Below are 27723 nucleotides of genomic sequence, written 5' to 3'. Positions count from 1 at the left end.
TGCGCGCGAACCGTCTAAAATACCCACGAAATACGCATTTCAGTGATGCGTATTCAGCCTCCAAAAATTCAATAAAGGGTACGCATGTTCTACGCATGTTGAACATGCGTATTCACTTTTGGTTTTATAAAGAATACGCATGTTTAACATACATGCGTATTCACAAAAAAACAAAAAGTAAATACGCATGCTGAACATGCGTATTCTTTGTTAAAATTTTAAAATTTGAATCCGCATTACTGACATGCGTATTCAGTGGTAAAAAGGGCGGAACGTCCCGTCAATAGGTATTTTGGGCAAATCTCCCCAAATTGTGGGTATTTTGGTTTCTCACCCCTAATAATACTAGTTTATATTAATTTATTAATATTTGAATATTTTTACACTTGTCAATCGAGGAACAACAAATTAAAACCAGAATAACACATTGGGCCAGCTGAGCCAACTTTTCCTATTTGGGTCCTTATATTATCTTTTTGGACTTTAGATCAGCAACAAATATTCCCTACTCTATGTAGGCTAGATAATAAAATTAATCATTTTCTTTACTGAGTTCCACGTTTGATTGTTTTTTGGCCCAATGACATTTGTAATTTCTCAGCCCATAACTTTTATCTTGATTTATTGGGGGTTACCATTTTCAAAAATTGACAATCTATCTTCTTTGAAAGCACCTACTACTGTAATATGTATTTTTTAGATTTTTAAATTATATATAGACATAAATTTTAATCAAATTTGGATCAATTTGACAAAATCCACTAATATAAAAGAAAAGAAAAATGAAAAAAATCGCGCGACTGTATCCTAGTTCTGGTTGCAAGGTACACGTTCAGCTGTTGAAATATCGGTCCGTTTGATCCCTGATTTTGGTTTTAGGTGACCAAAGTGTCCAGAAAACCCTTTACCTATGTAGAATCGGAATACCAGTCACTTTGAAAAATCTTAAAATAAGTAAATTATAATATAGACCGAATAAGTGACTGATAAGTAATAAATTGATAAATACTTATAAGTTATATAAATGTTTGGATAATTTAAGTTATAAGTCATTTCCTTTTTATTTAAATGAACTAAAAAATATAATTTTTAAATATTATTATCTTAATTCTTATATTTTAAGTTATATTAACATTTAAAAAATATATTTCAAAACTAAAATTGATAAAAAAATGAAAAATAAAAAATAAGTTGAGAAAAGTACGTCATTACTAACATTCAACTTATCAGTTTATAAGTTGTAAATTCAGCTTGCTAGATCGATAAACACTCGTTAATAAACTCTTTGCGAGCTTATAAGTTAATAAACCAGTTTATCAGATTTGCCAAACATGCCCTATATAGTTTTTTTTCCCTATATTTGACTTAAAATAAGTGTGGGAGTGTCAGCATTGTAGTGAAACATATGTAAATGGCATTGGAAAATAAAACAGAGTAATGAAAATATTTCATTTTTGTTCTATGTATTCCATACTCCTCCGGTATATATATATTTTTTATTTAAATGAATTAAAAAATATAATTTTTTTGCTAAATAAAAGAAAATTAAAATTTTTTATCTTAATTTTTATATTTTAAGTTATATTAACATTTAAAAAATATATTTCAAAACTAAAATTGATAAAAAAATGAAAAATAAAAAATAAGTTGAGAAAAAATACATTATTACTAACATTCAACTTATCAGCTTATAAGTTGTAAATTCAACTTATAAGCTGGATTGACAAACACTCGTCAATAAGCTCTTGCGGGCTTATAAGTCAATAAACTAGTTATCAGATATTTTTTCATATATTTGACTTAAAATAAGTGTGGGAGTGTTAGCATTGTAGTGAAACATATGTAAATGGTATTTGGAAAATAAAACAGAGTAATGAAAATAATTCATTTTTGTTCTATGTATTCCATACTCCTCCAGTATATATTTTTTTTTCTTGTTCGATTGTTGTTAAAACTAGTTTATAGCCCGTGCTTTGTACACGGGATTTCAAAAATTATTTAATAAAATAAATAAATAAATTTATAATTCAAATTGAATAATATGATTACGAAAAATTAAATTATCTATATAATAAGTGTATGGCATCTACATATTATAATAAATTTATTTAAAAACTATTTTCGTTACATATGTTATTTTTATGTTATATATTTTATGAGATTATTTCTATAAATAAATCTGTTAAAATTTAAACTTTACTTCAAATTTGTATTAAGAACTTACCATAACTGGTTTTCAAAAAAAAAAAACTTATCATAATTAACACAATTAATATTTAAAATTGTATTGCAAAGTTTCTATATTTAAAATGGGTCATAATAGGTACATGAATATTTTATAAATCTAATATGGATACCAAATCTAAAAATGGATAGTATGGTCAAATTCAAATTAAAAATCATATCCCAACCAAAATATGAATATCAAATTTAGGAAAAAGTTATTCAACAATTTATAATATATAGATTTGTTATGTTAATTCAATAAGACCGAGGGAGGAGGGACTATAGAACAGAAGAGAGCGAGGATCAGGAGATGCAGAGGAGTAAGCCAGTCGGTTAAAACTTTAAAAAAAACCAAACAACTAGTGTAGCAGTAATCACACACTTGTACGTGCCGTCTCGGGTGTTTGCTTATTCCCTAAACCCACCAAATCTTCATCCGCACTTCACCTTCTCTGCGTCCCCCACACCTTAGTTTTATACTATACTTGTGGCAAATAGTGTTCAATTCTTGTTTTGTTAACATACTTTTCTCCAACTTCACAAGATTCGAGTCTCCATCGTTTTTTATGCCTCAAAACTAGGTTACTCAATCTCACTCGTGCGGCCTACGACTTTGACCATATCTACAAATAAGACTGCAGCACTCTCTCTACAAAAGAGTCTACTGAAATACCATTCTTCTCGTTAATCTATATTAAATTTTCGAAAGAGATATTTAAGTGTTAATCAGAGTCATCATGTTCACCTGACTTGTCTTCTGCATTCTAGAATCTGTAACAAAAAAATATATTATAAACTGTACAAGCTCAGAGCATTCTTCTTATTACCAGTTGTAGCTTGCAAGCTTCAGTTCCAACCTTTACATTACTACTCTTTCATATTACAAGTTAGTAGTTATACAGTTATTGTAATGGATACTGCAAGTTTTAACATTTCACCTCTTTCAAGTCCTTTTCCATCTCCAAATGTTGCTGCACTACTCAAAATCAAAATCATATCATGGTATCTAGCTCTATATCTCTGTATGTGTTTAGTTAGAAGTCCATAACCAATTACATTTCTTTCTAAAACAATCTTTAAATTGTGTGTACAGGAGCCAAGAGACTGGCTTTCCCGTTTCGCTTTCTGTTCAAGTTGCTGATAGAACTTTTAACCTCCACAAGGTGATTGAGATCTTAAATTCAGAACTAAATATTTGTTTATTGCTGCATTTTGCATGATTGAGGGTTGCACTTATATATCCTAAATACAATGCCCTCAAAAAAAAAAGTTACTCTTGCTAGATACTTGCCTGCTTTCTTGATTATATAACAGAATGCCTTGTTTTTTCACAGTATCCACTGATTTCAAAGAGTGGATACTTTAGCAGGACACTTGGTGAATCAAATGAGATTAAGCTACCAAAAGATTTTCCTGGTGGACCAGAAACCTTTGAGATGATTTCCCTCTTCATCTACGGCTCATCATCTTTAGTTGATCCATTTAATGTAGCTGCTCTAAGATGTGCGGCAGAATTTCTTGAAATGACAGAAGATTATTGCTCTGGCAACCTGTGTCAAAGGTTTGATATCTATCTGAACCAAGTTGTCTTACAAAGTTGGGATGACACTTTAATTGTTCTCCAGAAGTGTCAAACTTTGCTTCCATGGGCTGAAGATCTGCTGATTGTGAGTCGTTGCATCGAGTCACTTGCCTTCATGTCTTGCATGGAAATTCTTGATCCAGAGAGGAGGAGGAACCAACCAGTAGTTACATTGGACATGTTAGCTAGTCAAGCTTGGAGCTGTCAAAAAGTGGAGGAGATTGTGAGACGAGATCTCTGGATCAAAGATCTTATTGCGTTGCCATTCGTATTTTTCAAGAGGATAATAGGATCTTTAAGAAGACAAGGTATGAGGGAAAAATATGTCAGTCCTATTGTTCTTTTCTATGCAGATAAATGGATCCTATCAACCAAGACTCGCCAATCCTCGGGTGACAAAAATGGCAGTGAGAATACAAATAACAAAGATTTGACAGTCTTGCGAGGTGTCATTAGTCTACTTCCCATGGGGGAGAAGGCTAGTAAAGCGATTCCTGTTGGGTTTTACTTGTCATTGCTTTCTAGATCTCTGCAATTTGGCCTAACAAGCAAATATATTCAGGGAAAGTTACAAGATCAAATTGCTACCATTTTGCATACAGCATATTTTGAAGATTTTCTCTTCCCAGCAACCGGGAGTGATTCATTATCTTCTAGTATTGAACTGGCCACAATGGAGAATATATTTTCCACATATGTGGCATCAAACATGGACTCAGATTATATCCATTCGCCAAATAACTCTGTTGTTGCAGAATTATGGGATTCTTATCTAGCACATATAGCTACTGATCCGAGAATGAGTTTGAAAAGAATTGTGGCTCTCGTAGAAATGGTACCAACGTCAAGCAGACAAAACCATGATCATCTTTACCATGCATTAGACACCTTTCTGCAGGTAATCTTTTTACCTTAAGCTCAAACAAATTCTGAATTAATATCTAATCTTTATTATGTTGAATGATATGCTTTCTGTTTTAAATGGCGGATTATGTTTATTTTTAGGTGCACAAGGACTTGACACCGGAAGAGAAAGCCATGGTGTGCAAAAACCTCAAATGCCAGAAACTATCACCAGAGGTGTGTATCCAAGCGGTTCAAAACAATTTAATGCCACTGCGACTAGTTGTGCAGGCACTTTTTATTCAACAACTAAATACACATCAAACATTGAAAGAATGCTCAGACTCATTCAGATACGAAGCGCATTGTAAAGAATTCTCCGGGAGCCTACCAAGAAGCCAAAATCTCGAAGAAAGCCCCACTTACACGAGTGGAGAAACAGGCAGCAGACCCCTCAATTCAGTTCCACACAAAAAAGCTCCAGCATTGCAAAGGTCTGAGTTTTCACAAAAGGACTACGAATCCACAAGCTTCAGAATTCAGACTTTAGAACAAGAACTCAATACCTTGAAGACAAGGCTTGAAATGCAGAAGAATCCGATGACAATAAATCAAAGTTCAGCTAATCCACGGAGTTCCACGTCGTGTAATATAAAGTCCGGCAAGAAGAGAAATTCACTGATAAGCTGCATTGGCTCTGTTAACTTATCATCCCAAAGAAAGCATGCTAGCAGGTTAGTGAAATTATTCAGAAGAATAAGTTTGTTCAGCAGTAGCAGGAGATTGCACAGAAAGACCACTACTAGTTCAAGGACCAAGGCAGTGTAATGAGTTATCAAATTACATTTTTGAATCTTTAGCACTAATGATAGTTCGTCCTCTATTCTTCATAGAAACAGATGCAGTGCTGTGCAAACAGGATCTTTAATTTTTTGACGTTATGAATGGAAGGAGTGTTATGCAAATAATTTCGTTGATTTTTAACTGCTTGCGATTAATCCAAAACCAAAACATCTCGCAGATAAAAGGACTGTAACCCTTTTTTTTTCTTACAAGAAAGAAAATTATAAAATAGATCAATATAGTGTACAAAGCAGTTAGAATTAATGATAATTGCAGAAGAGTAAGAGAGAGACAAACAAACATGAGTATAGGTTTCACATTCCACAAACGTTGTACCAACAAACAAACAAAACTTTTGAACATGATCAGGAATATAAACCAAAGAGTAATGACACACCAACCAAAAATAGTACAAACAAATATTATAAAAATGATATATTATGACTGATGTGACTGTATAAAATTATTTAATTAATAATTTTAATATAAATATAGGAAAGTCTACTTTTATTTAGCGAATAAAAATTTAATATATAATTTTTTATAACTTTTTTTAAAACCTATTTGGAACTATAGCATTTTCTAATGACCAAAATATGTTTTTTCCCATAATTCAAATAAATAAATAAATAAATCTATAATTAAACACAATGCATGACAATTTTTTTATAAGATTTTTATATTGCTCAGTAGTCCATGAATAAAAAATTATAGAAAAAAAACCAAAATAAAACACTGGTTTTAGTTTATTATTATTATATTAAGGTTGTTATTCTCCACAAACAAAACACAAAACACTGACAAGAAAAACAAACCTTTCTTCTCTCTACAGCTAGTACGAGTTTGTTAGTTCTCATCTTTCCTTAATTCTTTCCTTGCTCTACCTCACTTCGTCTGCAAACACACACATCTAAAACATAATTAATCAGATTTTTATTCCCCCTCATCTTTACTCTTTCTGCCGCCGACTGACCGCTTCAATTCTACCTCCCGGAATTTCAGCTTCCTATATCAAGGTTATTTATTTCTTATCTTTCTTTAGTATTTTAATTGACTAATTCAGATTAAATATGGGTTTTTAGGGTTTTTTGGATTATGATCAACGCACCTGATCTGCTGTTAAATTACCATATATGTATATAACCCTCTCTCTCTCTCTCTCTCTCTCTCCCTCTCTCTCTATCTCCCTTCCTCCCTGCCTCCCCCCTTCTCTCTCTCCCTCCCTGCCTCCCCCTCTCTCTCTCCCCTCTCTCTCTGTATATTGTCAGAAATGTATTAACTGTTTGTGTTAATTTTTTGTTTTGGGCTGTACAGGTGTAATCTGTTCATGTTAATACACTGATAAGTTTTTTTTGTTCATAAACAATATGCAATTGATTTATCTGGATGATCATTATGCTTTTCGAGGAATTACTAACTATTAGTATTTTGTTTTCTGTTACTTTGTAAAATTTATTACTTATGTATGCTAATTAGATAGGGTAGTGTTTTACAATGGTTTTGGTTAAGGCAGCTATAAAAGATTTTAAAACTCGTGCCCTCGACCTGTGGTTCCTAGGATGAGGAGGATTATGTACACGTTTTAAAAAAAAGGATGATTGAATTTAAACTTAAGTAACTAGATGTAACCGTTCCGCGCGTTCCAAGTGGAATTTTAACTTTTCTTTTATTCTAAAAGATATGTATACCATTATTAGAAATTTCAAACTGAGGAATGCCTGATCAGCGTAGCGACGTTTTTTCTTCTGAAAATATGTTAGTCACCGTCACTCTCACCCCCTGCTAATGGATTATCTGATCATATGGTTTAGCTGCACGGTGTTTATTTTGCATTAATTTTGTTTTTAATCTGGTCAGTGGTCAGCCAGGTACCTGATTTATCAAATTATTTTTGTTGTGTATATATCGACTCTGTCAAATAATGAAGAGCTTCTGAAGCACTTAAATCTTAAATAAAAGAGAACTTATTCTAAGAAGTATCTAGATTCCTAAAAATTAATTAATATCATATGTCTGAATTTTATTTTCGAATAAACAAATGTAAATTGATAGACAACTATTCTACATATATGCTGCTCAGTCTCGTTAATTCAACCTTAGAATAATTGAGAAGGCAAACAAGACTCCATATAAAAGGATGTGTCTGAGAGGGGGACCTCAAAGAATTGATGAAGTGAACCCGTAAAAGTGTATAGTAGATATCACATATAAACCTTACTTCGGTGAAGCATTCTGGAATCACATAGTTAATGTGGAGTGTTTAAGAAGTCCATTTGGTGTCTTCTGAAGAAACGTAGTATTATTATATCCTCTTGCATCATCTCCACATTAACTTGTCTTCACGTATTGGGAAATTTAAAATTTAATTTTAGGAAAAAAAGCTTTTCATCATAACTTGCACACCCAAAAGTTTTCGAAAAATTATACCATATGTATAAAATTAATACCTGGACTTGTCACGTTAGATTCTTACACAACACAACGCTTGAGTCGGCGTTAGAATCAACCTTGTCTTTCTAATTCTTAACCATGTACAAATGATAATGCAACATTAAGTTGAATATGTAAAAATGAATAAACAAATAACGCAACATCTCTCCCCGTAAAATAAAAGATTCCTAACTATGTAATATAATAATGCAATGTTGAACAAATAGCGCAACATCTCTCCCTATAAAATAAAAGTTTCCTAACTATGTAATATACATAATGCAATGTATACTTCTTCGTGAAAATTACCTTTTTTCCTCAAGTGCCACCTTTCTGTTAATAGGTGTTTCTGTTGACAGGACCTTAATTACAATGTCTGACAACTTTATTTCACGGCTGTTGGTCATATATTTTATGACTTCCGTCCAAAGAGCTTTGTTATGCCAAGCGTGTTAATAACAAACAAAATATGTGTATTATGCTGTGAACCCATTTTAAGTTAATCAGCAAGAGGATCAAAAGTCAAAACGTACTTAACATATTTTATTTTTTTATACAGTCCATAGTTTTACTCTTTCGTATTATTTGACCGGAATTTTTTATGTAATAGCCTCAATACTGGAGAATTGTATTTCTTTTAATAGTTATTTATTAATCGAGGAACAAGGTATATTGTCTATATTACAATTGGACCAAGAATATTTATTTTCTGATTAGGGAAATGTGCTATCTAGTCGAGGTTATCAATGAATCGAATATTAATTTATTGAGTTTTTACTGCATTATGATCATGTATTACACATGAATTTAAAAAATATTTACCTAATTTTTTTCTGTATCCTGCAGTTTTGGAGCATTTTTTTTTTATAATTGATCACACACACACACACCAGGAGTCGAACTCGTGACCTCCCGCAAGGGGGACACGAGTTCAACCACTGCACCAACACTTTGTTGGATTTGGAGCATTTATCTATCTGCAACTATCACAGCTGCTTTCATTTAATATTTCTTTGTAACTCTAATATTTCAGTGAATCTGTCAGAATTAGGTTTTAGAGTTTACACCTGGATTGGCTGCTTTTAGGCATTTTTTAGTGTACTCTTTTAGCTGCCGTCAGTTTTTGACTTTTTGATTATATTCATCTATGCCTTTAATTTATGTTATACCAATTTAAATTTCTTGATTTTTTAAATATTTACATTGTGTGCTGATTTTTAGGTTTCTATACTGAACACATGGTATCTGAGGCTCGTATCGAAGTTTCAAGTTAGTTCTCGTACGGTCGTCTTAAAATTAGATTAGCATGTGAAGATAATATTTCCCCAATACAAACTAAACTTGTATCCGATCTATTACTGCTAGGATGCTAAAAACGCACATGGTCACTTCAAGGGAAAGCATGGCTGATGCAATTTCTTCTGACAAGTTGCAGCAGGGAGAGAACTTAGATGTGCTTCACGACACAATGTGGAACCAAAAAGGAACCCCTCCATCTGTAATACATAAAAAGCCAGAGCCAGGTAAGCTGCAGCAGAGGCAAAACCTGTTCGAGCCAGTGATATTACAAGCAAGTCAAGAAAGCAGCATCAATCAGGTGAAGCCAGAGAAAGGGCTAAATAATCTGAAACCATTACAGAGCCCTGATGATGCAACAGATGCATCACAATCAATCCAGGATGAAAGTTCTATATCTGTAGCGCATGGGACTGAGCCTGTTATTTTATGTCAGGGGTACAGCTTTGATAGTGTCACTCGAACATCTAAATCTTGTCAAGAAGGAAGCTCCCTCCCTACAATGCTTGAGAAAGAGTTGGAGAATTTGCAGACCACACAGACCTTAAGTACTGTTAACCTACCCTCAGAAATCACTGAACGTGAAACAGCTCTTTCTACTATTCCTGCGGATGTGCGAGATTCATTGCATAAAAATCATGATCATGAAACTTACCTCTCTGCATCACAATCTGATCAAGTGATTTCCAGTTTATCTATAAAGCAGGACAAAATCTTGGAAAAATTACCTCTGCGTAGGAACCCTGATGTTGGGGTTCAAGCATTACCATATGCTCAAGAAGGGATTGGTCGCAGTAAATTGCCTGAAAAGCCATCAGACGATGGATTTAACTGGAGAAAATATGGTCAGAAACTGGTCAGAGGAAACCAGTTTGTTCGGAGCTATTACAAATGCACATTTCCAACTTGCCCTGCCAAAAAGCAAGTGGAACGATCACACGAGGGGAATATAACTGATATTAATTGCCGGGGGAACCATGAACATCCCAAACCTCAACAAAGTCCCCGAAAACCTGTATCTGTGCAAGCAAGAACACCAGAAAATTCTTCTTTGGTCGGAATTGAAGTGCCCAGAAGCGAAGGTAAATGACGAAATTTACTACTGTGTTTTTTTTAAACTTGCCAGTTAGTTAAATTGTCTAATATATTTGACTATTATTTAAAGATGAAACAACCAACATTCACAAGGAAAAGCCTCATCAAATTGTGCTAGTAGAAACTCCCAAGCCCTTGCATGTTCAAGCAAGCCTTGATGTTATGGAATTTTCTGCTTCTAAATCAAATAAAGCTAAAGACAGGGTTGATCATGATGGTGACCGGGACTCTAAAAGACGGTATTTTGATAATATATATATATAGCATTTGTTAAGCAGGCGATGCACTGTTGTATAGTTGTACACTAAATTTTAATTTGTAAACAGGAAGAGAGAAAGTTCTATCAGTGGCGATAATTTGGCTTCAGCTAATAGGGAAAATGGTGAATCACGGATTGTTATCCAAACTACAAGTCTGGTTGATATAGTGAATGATGGTTATCGCTGGCGTAAGTATGGACAGAAGTTAGTGAAAGGCAATTCAAATCCGAGGTAATACATCCTGTATAATAGTCGTGGTCGCGTGGCAGTATATGGCAGTGTCTTTTTAATATTGCTATTAGTAAGATAAATACATCCGAGGTAAGTATGTGGCAGTGTCGTTTTAATTTGTTGCACTAACATTCGTATGCCAGGAGGTTATTAATATCTTTTACTAGATAAACTTATATTTATTTCTAATGAAGTCGTTGCACTAGAGTGATAGCGATGCATTCATCACCCAAAAGACCTAAAAAGAAGGCATGCTTTATTTCGAAAAAAACGGATAAAATAGTCGGGCTTACTGGCTCTCTTCCAAAAGAAGGCCTGCTCCATGTTTTAAGTTTTCTGTCATGGGTCTGCACTGGCTGAACTAGATACATAAATAGGGAGGGAAGCATATAGTAAGAAGAGGTTGTATTGAACCAAGTCAAGTTATGTTCGTTGCATAAATATTTCTCACGACCTTAGGGCGAATTTTCAAAACTGATGCAAGGCTTGAATAGATTCTGATATTCCTCCAATTTTACATTACAAAGGAGTCAAGGACCTTAATACAAACTTGCTCTGTTGACTGTTGAGTTATCCTATGGACTAAATGTTATCAGTTTTTATGTCATTTTACTCCGAGGAAAAAAAATAAGTTTTTGGGTAAATATAGTCCTCTTGAAATAGAGTAAAAAAAATGGAAAATAGTTTACAGGATCATTTAAAGAGTAAACATGAGATCACATTATTTTCTTAAGCTTTGCCTTAGTATTTATATTACTATTAATAGTCCTCATTTTAATAGTTTTCACATTATAGAGCAAAGCAAACAGTTTTCGACAGGTTTGTTGAAAAGAAACAACTGCAGCACATATAATTGTCAGTTTAATAGCTTATGATAAAATGCCTCTGAATGAGATTAAAAATAATCCCTGACCGGAAGTTACTACAAATACCGAATCTTTTTTAATAAACTGACATTGCCAGATTATTTGAACCCAAAGCTTTTTTAACGAGGTGCCAAGCATTATGCAGCCCTTATTATAACTAGGTGCCTTCACTGAAAAGAGATGCATTAGTCTCTCTACAAAAGTCTTTGTAGAAATCTAGCATTAACAGACTCATTCCAAAAGATATATCTTTCCTGCTTCAAAGCTTACTTTACAGACTTGGATATACTCCATGGTATGGTATCCATTCCCTTTCTAGATACGGGAAAATTAAGTTTAAATGCCAGCCTCTCTTTCCTCCCTATTAATAGAAAGCCTCAGTCTCCTCCCTATTTCATTTATGTTAATACCTATCAAGTCTCTTTTACCTTTTTCTTTTGATATTGTTACCTTCTCAAATATATAGTGCTTCAAGTAATAAAACTGACAGATAAGGAGTTAAAATAATTAAATTGTTGGAGATGACTAATATATCAATGTACTGAGTTGCTAGTGGCAAATTTTATTTTTTTACTTTTAGAATGAAACCATGAGGCTGTAGATGCTCTTACTGTGTTAAACAGTTTTCTATTATATACGCAGTTTTAAGCTGTACAATGTTCTATGTTTCTCTTATCTCTTCATATGAAATTGACAAGTCAGAATATTGTTTGTTATATTTTTGATCAAGTTTGCAAATAGTAATACGAAGGAACTATATTTCTCTGCAAGATATACATCCTAATATTTGTTACCTATGCTCATGTTGGAGCTGGATTTATAAAAAAATGTATTAAATGCATATATTAATGTTGAAAGAGAACTTTTAGTAATTTACATTGAAAATTATTTCCGTACTAGCTTTTTAACAACATTATTGTTTGTGGCTAGGAAAATAATTAATAATATTTTCTTTAATGTTACTAGGAGCTACTATAGGTGTTCAAACACGGGTTGCCCTGTTAAGAAACACGTTGAGCGGGCTTCCCATGATCCAAAAGTGGTTATTACCACATACGAGGGACAGCATGACCATACTTTACCTTCTGCACGGACGGTGACTCATAATGCATTAGAAGCTGATAAAAATATAATGCCCCAAAATGGTGGATCAAGATCTGAAACAGAGGAAAAGGAAGCAGCCAGTCTTGACATGGTTGTTCATGTTAGTGCTACTGACTAAGCACCGGCTTTCCCAACATAAGCAAAACCTATAGTAAGCTACTTTAATGTAGTAATTTATGATGATTAATAAACTAGACGAGGATAGTTCTCCATTAGAGCACTTTCTATCTTCGTTTTCTTTGCATCTGTTTATTGTTTGCGAACAAATAGAAGAGAAGGTGAAACTGGTTAACTAGAACTGCTTAGTTAGAGGAGGTTAGTTTATGTTTTTATGGCAAGTAAAGGTGTGTGGACTTCTGTTGATTGTAAAAACTATTCCGAGGTACTAGTTACAGAATGTAGATTATATTAGAAGTATCAGATTCTTAGCAACTGTTCCCGGTCTCTTTTAGTACCGTTATGTTTTGAGAGTTCTGTGCATGTGAAATGGTGAGTTTTTCTCTACCTATTGTCATATCCAAGTTTGTAACATCCATAAAAGATAATATAAAAAATTAGCTCTTAGTATCTAAAGACATAAATATATATTTTCATCTCCAGCAATATTTCTTATACTAATTTCGTTTTTATTTGAGTATTTAGCAAGTATTTTTATCACTTAGTACAATACTTTGTAGTGAGAAGTTTTGGATTTCAGAAACTAGTGGATCAATGTCTTTGCTCTCCTTCCTTACATTCTAACCTTGGTGTAGAGAGAGAATGACATATAGTCTAATGGACTTGCTTTAAAGCAATACTGTTAATTTTACAATATACGTGTTTGCAGATGTTTCTCTGCTAATAAATTTTTGTTTTTTAAATTCAGAATATTGAATTTTCTATGTAAATGATTGCATGTGAATACTCTACCATGATAACTGAAATATATGTATTTTGGTACTTTATCAGGTGGTCAATTGACATATTTCGATTCCTGCGGAAGTGCATACACTGAAAATAGCCTCTTTACGTTCATTTGGAAACACATTGCCAAAATAACCATGATTGGGTTTAGATACATTTTTTTATTCGACAAATATGACTATAACCTAATAAATGAGTATCTTTTCTAAAAAAAATCGGGATGAGCCAAGGTCGAGAACCCAGGGATAAATAAATTTTTAACCACTTGGACTCGGTGTGGCTAAACTAATTTTCGAGTCAAAATTAGAAAAAAATACATGTTAGTGAAATAATAAGTGATCAAAATTTTAAAAAGAACGGTTATATTATAATAGTACCAAATTTAATTTCTCTCCAAGAGTCTCTGAGTTTTCTCTTCGTTCTATTCTTTAGAATCGTGAGAGGGTATCATTACCATGGCTAACACAGAAGATATTGAGATGCAACTGGAAGATCTTGACATCGATAATGAGGAAAATGAGGAACTAATCTTAGAGGAAGATGTAGAAGAAGATGTTAATCGATTTGAGTTATGTTTGGTGGGCAAGTTTCTGACCGAGAAAAATTTAAACTATCGGGTCATGAAATCCAAACTTGCTGATGTTTGGAGACCTGCAATGAAAATCAGTATCAAGGATTTGAAATCGGGTGTCTTTCTGTTTCAGTTCTATCATAAAGATGATCTGCAATGGGTCACAAATGGTGGTCCGTGATCTTTTGACAATGCACTATTGGTGTTGAACACAATCAAAGCGGGTGAGAATCCAGTAAAGGTATCTCTTAATGAGGTCGATTTTTGGATTCAAATCTATGATCTTCCAGTAGGTTATATGTCAGAATCGGTGGGGAAGTAGTTGGGAAATTTCTTTGGCACATTTTTACATTATGATTCGCACAACAATTCTAGTATTTGGAGAGAATGCATGAGGCTGCGAATTCATGTTGATGTACGTAAACCTTTGAAAAGGAAGAAAAAGATATGTAACAAAGATAAGTCAGAGATAATCGTCCAGTGTAAGTATGAACGATTGGGGGACTTTTGTTTCACTTGTGGATTATTGTCTCACACTGAACGTTTTTATACGAAGAAATTGGATTCAGGCATATCCATGGTCAGCAAAGATTGGGGAAGCTGGCTTCGTGCTCCACCACGGAAAGGAGCCGGCGGTAGTAAGAGTAAGTGCTTGAGAGATGAGGGTGACGACGATTGGGGGAGCAGTTATGGAAAGGATAATCATAGGCATAAATTTTCGGGAATTCAAAATCCTGTTAATGCGCATGCATGTAATCAGGAGTGTAACAAACATGAGGATACAACTAGTATAGCTAAAAATCAGGGGCTGACAGATAATGTTGTTAATATTTCAAATTTGACGGGTCATAATCTTTTCACTAATTTATCTGTTGGGCCTGAGGAAGAGGAGTCACTTGGGCTTAATCCAGAGGAAAGAAAAAGAAGAAGGGGTGAGGCCCGTCTCCATTCAGATGTCTCAGGTATTACAGAGCACGTACAACACAAGGAGTCTTTACTTTCTTTTGATGATTGTAATGAGTCCAACCAACCTTTTTTGGTTAAGCTTGCGGAGCAAGCTAGCCAGTTCAAATGAATTGCTTAAGCTGGAATTGTCGGGGGTTTGGGAACTCTCGGACAGTTCGTGTGTTAAACGATATTTTAAAGGATTGTAAACCCGAAATTTTGTTTTAAATTGAGACTATTCGTTTGCTAATAAGATTGAAGACCTCAGAGTAAGGTCTGATTTTGATCAATGTTTTGCTGTAGACTGTGTTGGTCGTAGTTGTGGGTTGACTATTTTTTGGAAACGTCATGTAAATTGTCAAGTTACAGGCTATTCTAATAATCACATTGATGTGGTTTTCTCGGAAGCAAATACTTCAGATTGGCGCCTCACTTGCTTCTATGGGTATCCAGAAAGGTCGAGAATGTGTCATTCGTGGGATTTTTACGTCAACTGTCTTCTCTTTCTCCCCTTCCTTGGTGTGTCTGGGGGGACTTCAACGACCTCCTTTATTCTTCTGATAAAAAGGGTAACACTCCTCATCCTCCTAGTCTATATGAAGGTTTTCGTAATGTTATTCATGATTGCAGTTTAACAGAGCTTGATTTACATGGAGGGAAGTTTACTTGGGAAAAGAGCGGAGGAACCAATGGTTGGGTTCGTGAACGGCTGGATAGAGCATTTGCCACTGCATCTTGGTGGACGAAATTTCCACTTTGTAATCTCTGTGTTCATCACACCTCGTGTTCTGACCATGATCCTATTCAGCTTGATACTATCTATGCTACAGTGTCAAAGAAAGTCTTCAGGTTTCATTTTGAAAACACATGGTTAAAGGTGCCCTCTTTCATAAAAGAAGTCACTGTAGTTTGGTCTGATTTACCAGCTATTCATTTGTTACCTAAACTGTTTTCAGTTTCTTCGTTTATGGCACGTTGGGGCAAGTCTTTCTTCCACAAGTTTCGTGAGAAAGTAAAACATCAAAAAGCAATCATTGCACAGCTTATTGATTGTACTGATGATGTCAGTGTTCATAATTACTTGGTTGAAAGGGATAAGTTGAATGAGCTTTTACTCCATGAGGAGTTATACTGGAAGCAACGTGCCAAAACATTCTGGCTTTTGGAGGGTGATGAGAACACCAGATTTTTCCATAAGAGTGCCTCGGCCGGGAAAAAAACAAATCATGTTAGTTTCTTGGTGAATGATAGTGGAGATCGAATTGAAAAACACGGTGACATGTGTGAGGTTGTTAAACATTATTTCTCTAATGTTTTTACTGGCGATATGGGGGAAGTCAACAGTGTACAGACTCACAGTCCAAGGTCTATTTCGAGTGCTCAGAATGCTAAACTGATTGAGGATATAACATTCGAAGAGTTTACGGTTGCTATCAAACAAATGCACCCTGACAAAGCCTCTGGTCCTGATGGTTTAAACCCGGCGTTTTTTCAATATTTTTGGTTGATATTGGGTCGTGAAGTTTATCAATGTTGTAGAAGCTGATTGCGTGATAATTTTCCCACATGAACTGAACGTTACTAATGTGGTCCTAATTCCTAAAAAAGATAATGCAAATTGCATGAAAGACCTTAGACTGATTGCATTGTGTAATATTTTATACAAGACTCTTGCTAAAGTCTTGGCCAATCGTCTAAAGTTAGTTCTCCCAGATGTTATTTCAGAGAATCAATCAGCCTTTGTCCCAGGCAGAAGCGTAAACGATAATGTCCTAGTGGCATTTGAAGTCATTCACCACATGAAAAGAAAGAGTACAGGGAGTGAAGGGGAGGTCGCTCTTAAGCTTGACATGAGAAAAGCATATGACCGGGTAAATTGGAGTTTTCTTCGGCAAAGAATGAAAGTTATGGGGTTTTGTGATAAATGGATAGGTAGGATGATGATGTGTGTCAAGACGGTATCATATAATATCAGCTTTAATGGTTCATTTATTGGCCCTATTATACCTAAACGTGGTCTTCGACAGGGGACCCTTTGTCCCCTTATTTGTTTTTGTTTTGTGTAGATGGGCTTTCTAATGCTCTTGATCAAGCATTTGAATCTGGTGGTATTCATGGTTGCAGTGTCAGCCCGCAAGCTCCTGTTATCTCCCACCTTCTTTTTGCCGACGATAGTTTTCTTTTCTTTAAAGCTACTATGGAGGAAACAACGAGAATCAAGAACTTATTAGTAGATTATGAGAGGTGCTCGGGGCAGTCAGTGAATTTCCAAAAATCAGGGGTGTATTTCAGTTCGAATGTTCGTTCCGACAAGAAACAAGAACTCAAAATGATCTTAGTTGTGCATAATGATATCGAGAATAGTAAGTATCTTGGGCTCCCTTTTCTGGTGGGCAAATCCAAGAAACGTGTTTTTGGTTTCCTCAAGGAGAGAGCTAGCAAAAGAATTCAAGGGTGGCAGGCTAAACGAATATCAAGACGGGGAAAAACAATCCTTATTCGTAATGTTGCTCAGGCTATCCCTTCTTTTTGTATGTCTTGTTTTCTTCTCCCCAAAACTCTTTGTCAGAAATTAGAAAAGTTATTTAATATTTTTTGGTGGAGTTCTGGTTCGGGAGCAGGGAAAGGTGTTAAGTGGCTGTCGTGGAATAAGGTCAGTATGATTGAAAAGTAAGAGTGGGCTGGGATTCAGGAGTTTGTATGGTTTCAATATTGGGCTGTTAGGAAAACACTGTTGGAATTTCATACAAAATCCAAATTCCCTTGTGGCCAGATTGTATAAAGCTAGGTATTTCCCGCATTGTCATATGTTGAGAGCTACTAAGGGCGTTGGGTCGAGTTTCATCTGATCAGGCATTTGGACCGCAAAAGAGGAATTATTAAAAGGTTTCAGATGGATTGTGGGTGATGGGCAAGATATTAATGATGTGAAAGACCAATGGTTGAGAAAAAAAATCAGAATTTTGTGTTGAAAATGACAGCATGTATGTAGGTAGGAATGCAATGGTGTCGAGCTTATTTTTTCCAAACTCTAAACACTGGAATTTTAATCTGGTGCATCAGCAGTATCTCGATGTAGATGCTGAATCAATATTAGCAATTCATGTACCCCAACGAGAAACAAAAGATAGAGTTGTTTGGGCAGCTTCCTCTAATGGTGTATACACTGCTAAGGCAGGATATCACTTTTGACATGCTCAGAATATTGGCACACTAGATGTCCCACAGTCGGGAGGTTGGAGTAAGATTTGGCGGCTTCAAATTCCTCACAAGCTGAAGATTTTCATATGGCGTTTCTGTCATAATACGGTACCTGTAAGGAGGCGTCTTAATGCGAAAGGTATCTCTCTTCCAATCACATGTCCTATGTGTAACTGTGATATAGAGCATTTGTTGCACCTGTTTTTCGACTGCAATTTTGCTGTGCAATGTTGGCAATATGTGGGTTTGCAGTTTGATATGAGTAATGTCGAGTTTGCTCCTACGTGGTTGCTTAGTAAGTTAGGTGAAGCTCAGTTGGATGAGGTGGTTAGAATTTGTACTGTTTTACGGGGCATTTGGTTTAGGAGGAATAAAAAGGTGTGGGAAAGTAAGAGTGTAACTCCTGCAATTGCAGTGGAAGGGAGCTAAACATACGCAGTATAAACCCACTCTGAAGAAGGAGTTGGACACTCAAGCAAGTACTAATAAGTGGTCACCTCTCAGTGCTGGACAGCTCAAGGTGAATGTTGATGCTTCGGTTTTTTCAGAGGCTGATTCTTTTTCGATAGGCATGGTGCTTCGAAACCATCATGGGACTCTTCTTGCTGGTAAAGTACTCTGCTTGCCTGCACCTGTTTCAGTTTTTGAAGCCGAGGCCAATGGGATTAGGGAAGCTTTGTCTTGGACTATGGTTCATCAACTTCAGGGGAAGACAGTGCTAGTTGAAACGGACTCTCTGTTGACGGTGCAAGCATTACATAACAATACTATCAACTATCTTGAGGTGGGAGATGTCATTGTTAGCTGTCAACTTCAACTACATCACTTAGTAGGTACTTCTGTTAGTTTTATTCGGAAAAAATCAAATAGAGTAGCACATGAGATTGCTAGATTACCCTGTTTGATTAATTGCCAATTTGAGTTTACGTCTCCTCCTTATTTGTTGGAGATTTTATTGTATGATAGTTCTAATAATGAAATTTTTTCTTTAAAAAAAAAGAACGGTTCATAAAAAAGGTTTATAACATTCACAGTTAGAAGCCAAATTTTGTAAATTTTAGTTTTACCTTTCAAATTTTGATAATTGATAAGTTTCGTAATCATTGCATACTAATTTTCCTGCATCTATGTTAATATAGGTGTAGACGGTTAACTACATTTGCATTTGCAAGGAGAGATTATTTGATGATAAGTCAGTGCCCGTTTATAACTTAGGGTCTGTTTGGGAACAGAATATACTTATTGACTTATAAACCTGTAAGTACTTATCGACGAGTGTTTGTCGACCCAACTTATAAGTCAGATTTTCAATTTATAAGTTAATAAGTTGAATGTTAGTTACAACGTACTTTTTCTTAACTTATTTTGATTTTTCGCTTTTTTATTAACTTAAGTTTTAAAAAACATATTTTTAAATCTTAATCTAATCTAAAATTCACGAATTAAACTAATTCTATTTAAAAATTATTTATTTTGATTAACTTAAGTAAAAAAGAATTTAGACTTATAAGTAAAATTATCCAAACACTTATGTAACTTGTAAGTGTTCATCTATTTATCACTTATAAAACAATTATTCATTTTACGTCATAAATTACTTATTTTAGGATTTTCCAAACAGACATTTAGATTTCATTTGAAATTTAAGATTGGTCAAATAACATGTTTGGATAAATTAAAAAATTTGGATTTGAATTGAAATTCAAGATATTTAAAATTTCGGTGCAAATATAAAAATTTGAAATGACAACTCAAATTATGTTCTTGGAAAAACCATCATTTTAAATGAAATGCTTGTTCCAAACAAGGCATAAGATTATTTATTTATATCTTTTTTTTTTAATCCTAATATTAACGGTGAAAGAAAGTGCAAGCAAGGCAACCTATAAAGAAGTTAAAAAGAAAAGGGGACATCATATATTATTCATAACCTTGCTTCATTAGTATCAATATCATCATCATATATCACATATAAAATAAAATAAAAAAATCTGGCCCTTCTCAGCTCCAATGGTCAATCTCTTTATTCTCCACAATCAGGTGGTGACAATAAAGAGATAAACATGAAAGTATACACTACTTTAATGACCAAAGAGGCTCACACCTCACAATTCACAAGACCCAGACTGTTTTGCCTTTTTATTCTCATTTCTTTTCCTTTTCGACACAACCATTTGAATGCGACAGATGGTTTAAAGATGACATTATGTTGCCAACGACACCAGGCGGCGAGAACAATTGTTTTGCACTCTCGTAGATCATCCTACGCATATTTTTAATGAATGCAAAACAACAATCTTAACTGTTTTAGCGTTAAAAATTTTATTCATAGATTGTGACCCATATTTGCTTTTGAAAAAGCATACTGTAAACCTATATTAAGAAGGAAAAGATAACGCAGCTTAACACATATCTCATGCAAAACATAGATCAAACAATTTATGAAGTCCAGTTGAATATTGATCATGTATGAACTACTATATTTATTACCATTTCTTTCTTAGTCCTACAGAGACCCATACGTCTCGTTTCTTTGCTTTAATTTCTGCTACTTCCTTTCTTCTTTTACTAGGTAAAGATTATACCAAGAAGTCTACTACAGACTAAAATCTAAAAAACCTTACAAACTTGTCGCAGATTGTCTGTACGACTGTACCAATATTCTTTGCGGCCCCTTCTTCTGTAGTTAAAAAGAACGTGAAACCATTTGCTTCTTCTTCATGACTAGGTATCAACTCGAAGCTAAAGAGTACTACTTTGAGACTAGTATGCAGTTATTTCTAATGTGTTGCTTCTGTAGTATTATAAAGCACCAACTTTTACTTTGATATTTTGTCCTCCCTATATCTGTAACCTTCTCTGTTGCTGAAACTATGTAGCTGTCGAAATTCTGCTCGTCATTGTAGATGCGAACGGACTATCTGGAAGGTTTAGTCCCTGAGTGCTGCAACATTAAGGAAAACACAAAGCGACGTGACAAAATGTCAGCTAGATGAGACACAAAATGGAAAAGCATGCAAAGCAATTGAACATGTTGTGCACTAAATTAATTATAAACACTGCGATAAGTGTGATACATACTGCACTGTTACAAGGTTTTATGCAATAAACGCCTTTAAATGAAATAAGGCCAACAACACATAAAATGGTCACTCTATGACAATGAGTCAAAAGGAATAAGAAAAATGAAGAACTCATCATATATACCTCTCCTGATCATTGTATTTGGTCTCTATGTGCTTAATGGTCTCTTCAGGAGTACCAGAACCATTATTAAGAACATCCAATAAATAATTAAATCGTTCCGCGGAGGGGAAGTCTGGTTGTTCTTCATGTGCTTTATTGATATATGAGAAGGGGAAAGAATTAGTTCCATGAACTATAAAAAAGGAGATTTATTTATTCAAACAAAATTATAAAAAAATATCAGTTTATTAAGTCTAATTTATAACCTTCAGAAAGCTTCATTTGGCTTGGTGCATAGCCAAAGTATGGATGATGGTTCATAGTTTTAGCTGCTAACTGCATCTCAGAGAAGCGCATTCTTTCAAACTCAAGCAGACGTTCATGCTCCTCCATAACCTGGTTCCTCAGGATGCCTGAATTATCATAAAATCTAGGAACTGCCAAATAAAACATAAAACCAGTGGTGTGAATCAAATATCCAAACCATTAGCTAAATATATAAATCATTTAAATAAGAAGCTCACCTGAGTGTATTTCAGATTCTGCATCAACGATATGAGAACCATAGTACATGGGATGCTGAACTTTTTCGGAAAACTTCCTGCGGGAAAAGATGCTAGATATGAAAAAAATTAATGCGTCAACTACAGTAAAGGAATAAAGTACAGGAGAAACAAAATATACTGTGGATAAATGAAGTATATGTTTCCTCTCAAAATACCAATATACTAACCTCTCCGAAAGTCTTGATTTTTCCCTATAAGGTTTTACAAGAACACGCGCACCACATACAAAATGAGGATTCCCTTTAGCCAGAATCTGTTTCACTGACTCTGGGTAAACAAAAGTCACAAACCCAAACATTCTTCTCTGCTGGCAAGGAATTCTAACATCTTGAACAGGTCCATATTTACTAGAAAATTTAAAAACAGAAGTGAGAAATACTGTTAAAATCAGAATCATATTTTGAATAATAGATTAATCCTGGCTACAGTAATCTACTATTTTCTTACTTGAAATAGTTGGAAACATCTTGCTCTGTGAAAGTGCTCTCAGCTGGAAAAGTCAGATATATCTGGCGAGAGCCATTTACTATTCCACCATGCTCATTTCTTTCTCCATTGTACTCCATGTACTCCGGAATATCTTTTGCCAATATAACACAATGCTGGCCATGAGGTCTGTAGCTAAATAACAGAAAACTTAACAAGTTAACTACTCTTTGAACATGTGGAACTATAACAAATTTATAAGAATGACATTAATTAATTTCACCTGTCTATAAGTCTAATGCTGTTCTTAAGTCGCGCAAGAAGCTTAGTCAAGCTATAGCCAGCTTTTCCATGTCTCTGGCTCTCCGTAAGATACCCCTCGGCCTGAAGTGTTTTCCCATATTTCTCATAATACAACATCGGCAAGGAAGCAATTGAAACTGGTAATCCTCTTCTTGATTTCAAAAGTTCAGTGATCTCCACTTCTAGCTTCTCAAGCGATCCTGGTGAAAAATCTTGATCTTCATTTGCAATTTCATTTGTATTCGAATGGCACATTTGAGAGAAGCTTTCCGGTATCAGATGGCCATGAAAGTAGCGACAGTTGCTTCCATGTTTGCAAAATCCTTTACTGAAATAGTGGCAAACCTTGACCGGAAATTCAGGCAAACTTGGAGACCTTCGGTTGGCTCTCGGGCCAACTGCAGTTTTGGGCAAATAGTAATTGCCTGACACATCGGACTGATTTGAGTTCGCAACATCCATTTGATCTTCCAATGAGAAAAACTGAAGTTGGTTCTGAAGGCGATAATCATCCAGAGCAGATTCTGTGTATCCTAGCGGGACATATTCCAAGTTACGAACTGGCAGCTGCTCTGCAGGAACTTGGGGGTCCCAGTAGGGATTCGGCACTCTAAGCGTTGAACTCAGAGATGGAAAGGACCGAGAAGCCGAGAATGAAGTGAACTGCAAGGGAAGCTCCGAGATTGGTGTGGGGATCATCTGAGGAGGTGAAACTGAAAGAGAAGCTACTGGCTTGGATGACAATCCAGTTTTAGCTTTGTCAATCAAAGAGTGTAGTACATTATCTGGGCTAAAGGCCAATCTAATCATCTCCCTCTCACCATGATCTTGTAACAGGAGATAACCAATAATCTTAGACACATTTTCTGGTTCTAGTTTCTGAATTCTATTGTAGACAACTTTGGTAGAATCTGTAAAGTCCATCTTAAACTTTAACCTAACAAACCACTGAAAAAGACACACGTTGATCTAGTGTTAGTGTGCAACTACACAAAGAAACTGTCTGCGCATAAAAACAATGATAAACATGCTCACACACAAATTTACAGTAGAATAAGCCATTTATCTCAATATCAAATTCATTATAACTTATAAGTTACACAAATGTTGATTATCATATACTTAATCAGTATGTCAAAAACATGAGATGATATTCAAAACCTCCAACCATTGAATGTATTCTTTTGTACTTTTAGCCCTTACTGTGCCACATGACACTCACTAATAATTTACCAGAACCTGCAAAATGTTGTCCAGATGGGAGAAATGCAAAAACATCTAATAATTACTAATAGAAGTTGAGAAAAACAAAATTCAAAATTTGTTAAAATCAGAACACTCCAAGAGAAACTAAAAAGATTAATCACAAAATTAGCAAGAAGTGAGTGAAGATATTCATTATATACACATGCTATCATGAACATGAAAACTCATCATCCACCAAACAAACATGAGTAAAGAAACTAGAAATTCATATTAAATAAGAGTAGCTGTTCTTTCCAAAAATGATTGGTACAAAACAAAATCTCCAGATAACATATTCAAACAATTCTGGAATCAGAACAATGACCCCTTTGAAAGAGAAAAAAGACCAACATCAGAAAATGACTGGTAAATTTAATTATATCCACAACCCTCTTAAAACCAATAACTTCAACTAAACATGAAATGAAAGCATGCATTTTAACATTCACAAACAGGCTTCTAAGTTCTAACTTCTAACTCATGTTTAGAAACACTAAGTAGGCTTCAAGAGATTAAAACACTTAAACCTAAAGGTTGATTTTTTCTCTATAAAAAATCAACATACTACCACAAACACATACAATGAGAAAGACAAACTAAGAACTCTGGAAAATAAATAAATAAAAAGCATGAGAAGGTAAAAGATCTGACATACCCTGAAAACCACAAGAATTTAAAGACAGAAGAAAGTCAGAGAGACAGCAAATCCATGAACTGAAATTCTTCCTCTCCCATGATTTCTCTCTCTCTCTCTGAGTCTCTCTCAATCTCTCTCTGTTTTTTTGGTATATCCAAAATAAATAGTACTAAAATATATACAAAACAGATATCTATGACTATATGTACATGGATATGTACACTTAAAATAAAAAGAACTGCTGTGTCCCACTACTCAAACTATCCTCAGGAAAAGACAGCATTGTTAAGAACCAAAACTGACACAAAGTTAATATATATCCTGTTCTTTAAGCCCAATTTGTCTTTTGTTTTAAATAAAATCAAATCAAATCAAACCTCCTAAATACTCTTTGTACAAACATATAAACATACTCATTTACACACACATGTACACATCCTAATTTTTACTACTATATCTAGTCTAGTTTATACTACTACTCTATGTGCTTTGCATGAAGTAGCCTAAAAGTATTTAAACAACCTATGTAACTTTACTCTCGCACCCTATTTATATATTTCACTTTTTATGTTAAAGTGAAAAACTAAAATAAAAAAAGTTGAAAATATTGTTACAGATATTTGCGGGAGATTTTTTGGAATTTCGGCTTGAGTTTCGAAATGCGAGGAAACAGTCATGGGGGTGAAATTACGCATGTGCCCTTATCTACTGTTAACTGCTTCAAAGTCAACCCCACTCTTATCTCTACTTTCAGTTTCACAATTTTATCGGCTTAGTTAGCTATAGTATATCACTATTACTCTTTTATACACTTCGACTTTTGCGTTAATCTCTTTTCATTTCAACATGTTAAGAAAATAAATGAAAATTCGTTTTATTATATCAAATAATGTTCTAGAAAAATTGACAGTTCTTGATTAGTCAAATTCAATGGAATTTTAATCTGATTTTAGTTAAAAATTAAAGTGATTATTAATTGAATTTAACTTTTTTGTATTATTTTTTAAATTAATAAAATAGTAGTAAAGCAAAAAACCCCGAAACCCTAAAATTCTCTCAATCTTGAAGCAACTATTCCATTCGCTTTCACCGGTGGAAAACCCCGATCTCTTATTCTTTTTATTATTGTTAGTTCATCTCTGGTTAATTTTTAATAATTTCCGATTTATTTGGGTTTTGTTTGTATCAACGAGAGGTTGGTTTTATTTGATTTGTTTGCGGTTCATCATGCCCGGGATTACAGATCTGCGGAATTTTCATGGTATTGATTCGGTAATAAATATTTTTATGATGATACATTTGTGGTCGATTGCTCAAAATAATAATTGGAAGACATCATGTAGATATCACTTCAAAAAATCGTTTGGTTGTCTATCCAAGAAAAAATGATTCAACATTAATATAATTATGCGTTTATTCAATTTCGATCATATATGTAGATGTCGTATGACCGGTCATTATTGAATAATTTTTATTTTCAAAAAAAAAATAGTAGTAAAGCAGTTAAATGAGTTGCATGACAGAGTGTAACACGGTGACCCACCATCTTCTAAAGAAGAGGACAATAGAACGAGCAGATGATCACGTGATAAGGCAAGAGCTTATGATAGCAGTATTCGATAAGCGGGCCATCGGACCCACACCTACTCTATCATAGATGAGGTTGCCCGAGCCCACATATGCGTTTAATTTGTAAAAACGTTTACTCCTAAATGTTAAGAGATTTTATAAGTGTTCTAATGGTGTTTTCCTTATATATATTATAAAATAATAAATTTTAATAATTTAAGATATTATTTTATTTTTTATTCTAATAATGAATCCTTATACACGTTTCTTATTATTATTATTATTATTATAACATACTAGCTTAAAACTCGTACGATATACGGATGTACAATTTTTTTTAATATTATATAATTTTTTAAACAAAATATTTAGAATTGAATTGTTTAAATTTGTTCATTAAATTTTTTTATCTCTACCCTTTTAGATGATATAACTTCATGATAATTATATTAATACACGTATATTTTCATAGGTTTTTAAAAATATTATAGCGATTTTATAGTTTTTTTAGAATAAAAATACAATATGTCTATTATGTTGTAACTTTAAAAAAAATATTATTTTAGAGAGTTTATTACTTAATCGATAAACTATAAGAGATATTTAAAAAAGACAATAGTATTGATGAACGCTATAATTTATTGATCATTTTATATGTGTTTTTAAAATAATAATTATGTTCAGTTAAAAGTTAATTTTTGGTTCATACTAATAAGATACGAATTATGCTTAATCTGATATAAATTTGATTTATCACGTATTAGTGGTTTAATTTATTTTATTTTAGCCCGAAGTCCATTACTACGACCAAATTCAACTAATTAAATTTAGTTTAATTTTAATTTTTTATGTCTCGATCAATAAGATAATTTTGTTTTAGTCCGAATAATTAATATATATAATTTTATTTTAGTTGGTTGAATTATATTTTAATTATATTGGATGACTAATATGTATTATTTTGTTTATCCTAGTTCAATAGTATAATTTTTTAGACGGATTAGTAGTATTTATTATTTTTTCTTAATCTGATGCACATTATATCAACGAAATTCAACTAATTATATTTACTAAATTCAACTAATTATATTTAGTTTGCTTAAATTTATTTTAGTCCGAAATATCAATCAGAATAATGTATAACTAAATATGAATTAGAATTTAAAATTGGTAGAAGAAGTTGACCATAATAACAATTAATAATAATATAGAGGTTAATATGAAATATAATTTAAATTGATATAGGAAGTTTATAAGAATTGGAATTAGATTTATAATAATTAATTAAGAGTAATTAAGTAATTTCAGCAGGTACCGACCGACCGACTACTAAATTTTTAATGTTTCGTCTATTATAATATAACATAGATTTACAAAGAATTGGATAACAAAAAA

At 33.8% G+C, this 27723-nt stretch overlaps 3 protein-coding genes across 9 annotated transcripts; 2 read left to right on the top strand and 1 right to left on the bottom strand.

Moving 5' to 3' along the window:
• Positions 1 to 3045: 3045 nt before the first annotated feature.
• LOC141705834 (BTB/POZ domain-containing protein At5g48130-like) lies at positions 3046 to 5579 on the top strand. Its single transcript, XM_074508714.1, has 4 exons — positions 3046 to 3228; positions 3320 to 3389; positions 3561 to 4706; positions 4814 to 5579. Exons 1-4 carry the CDS (start codon positions 3137 to 3139, stop codon positions 5477 to 5479), a joined length of 1974 nt encoding a protein of 657 aa, XP_074364815.1. The 5' UTR covers positions 3046 to 3136; the 3' UTR covers positions 5480 to 5579.
• A 705-nt stretch (positions 5580 to 6284) lies between these two features.
• On the top strand, positions 6285 to 13220 carry LOC141707031 (WRKY transcription factor 1-like). 4 transcript variants are annotated; one of them, XM_074509996.1, is made up of 6 exons: positions 6285 to 6510; positions 9146 to 9193; positions 9290 to 10302; positions 10386 to 10554; positions 10642 to 10806; positions 12639 to 13220. In XM_074509996.1, exons 3-6 carry the CDS (start codon positions 9291 to 9293, stop codon positions 12892 to 12894), a joined length of 1602 nt encoding a protein of 533 aa, XP_074366097.1. In that variant the 5' UTR covers positions 6285 to 6510; positions 9146 to 9193; position 9290; the 3' UTR covers positions 12895 to 13220. The 4 variants fall into 4 exon arrangements, with proteins under 4 accessions (XP_074366097.1, XP_074366099.1, XP_074366101.1 ...); XM_074509998.1 differs by having other exon boundaries at positions 9146 to 9203; XM_074510000.1 differs by lacking the exon at positions 9146 to 9193.
• A 7642-nt stretch (positions 13221 to 20862) lies between these two features.
• On the bottom strand, positions 20863 to 25242 carry LOC141707029 (zinc finger CCCH domain-containing protein 18-like). 4 transcript variants are annotated; one of them, XM_074509992.1, is made up of 8 exons: positions 24778 to 25242; positions 22858 to 23825; positions 22596 to 22769; positions 22316 to 22495; positions 22107 to 22198; positions 21849 to 22019; positions 21604 to 21733; positions 20863 to 21340 (listed from the first exon to the last, which is right to left on the bottom strand). In XM_074509992.1, exons 2-8 carry the CDS (start codon positions 23799 to 23801, stop codon positions 21268 to 21270), a joined length of 1764 nt encoding a protein of 587 aa, XP_074366093.1. In that variant the 5' UTR covers positions 23802 to 23825; positions 24778 to 25242; the 3' UTR covers positions 20863 to 21267. The 4 variants fall into 4 exon arrangements, with proteins under 4 accessions (XP_074366093.1, XP_074366094.1, XP_074366095.1 ...); XM_074509993.1 differs by having other exon boundaries at positions 22596 to 22763; positions 24778 to 25241; XM_074509994.1 differs by having other exon boundaries at positions 22107 to 22183; positions 24778 to 25240.
• Between the last annotated feature and the right edge of the window lie 2481 nt (positions 25243 to 27723).

Source organism: Apium graveolens, chromosome 2 (assembly GCF_009905375.1).
Source record: "Apium graveolens cultivar Ventura chromosome 2, ASM990537v1, whole genome shotgun sequence".
Classification (NCBI taxonomy): domain Eukaryota; kingdom Viridiplantae; phylum Streptophyta; class Magnoliopsida; order Apiales; family Apiaceae; genus Apium; species Apium graveolens.
This window is presented reverse-complemented; position numbering and strand designations above follow the sequence as displayed.

Coding starts and splice junctions, on each gene's coding strand:
- LOC141705834 (XM_074508714.1), top strand. CDS start 3,137: ATGGATACTGCAAGTTTTAACATTTCACCTCTTTCAAGTCCTTTTCCA. Junction 3,390..3,560: donor GAACTTTTAACCTCCACAAG/GTGATTGAGATC, acceptor GTTTTTTCACAG/TATCCACTGATTTCAAAGAG. Junction 4,707..4,813: donor CATTAGACACCTTTCTGCAG/GTAATCTTTTTA, acceptor GTTTATTTTTAG/GTGCACAAGGACTTGACACC.
- LOC141707031 (XM_074510000.1), top strand. CDS start 9,291: ATGCTAAAAACGCACATGGTCACTTCAAGGGAAAGCATGGCTGATGCA. Junction 10,303..10,385: donor TGAAGTGCCCAGAAGCGAAG/GTAAATGACGAA, acceptor TATTATTTAAAG/ATGAAACAACCAACATTCAC. Junction 10,555..10,641: donor GACCGGGACTCTAAAAGACG/GTATTTTGATAA, acceptor ATTTGTAAACAG/GAAGAGAGAAAGTTCTATCA.
- LOC141707029 (XM_074509992.1), bottom strand. CDS start 23,801: ATGGACTTTACAGATTCTACCAAAGTTGTCTACAATAGAATTCAGAAA. Junction 22,770..22,857: donor AGCATTAGACTTATAGACAG/GTGAAATTAATT, acceptor TCTGTTATTTAG/CTACAGACCTCATGGCCAGC. Junction 21,341..21,603: donor AAATACAATGATCAGGAGAG/GTATATATGATG, acceptor TTAATGTTGCAG/CACTCAGGGACTAAACCTTC.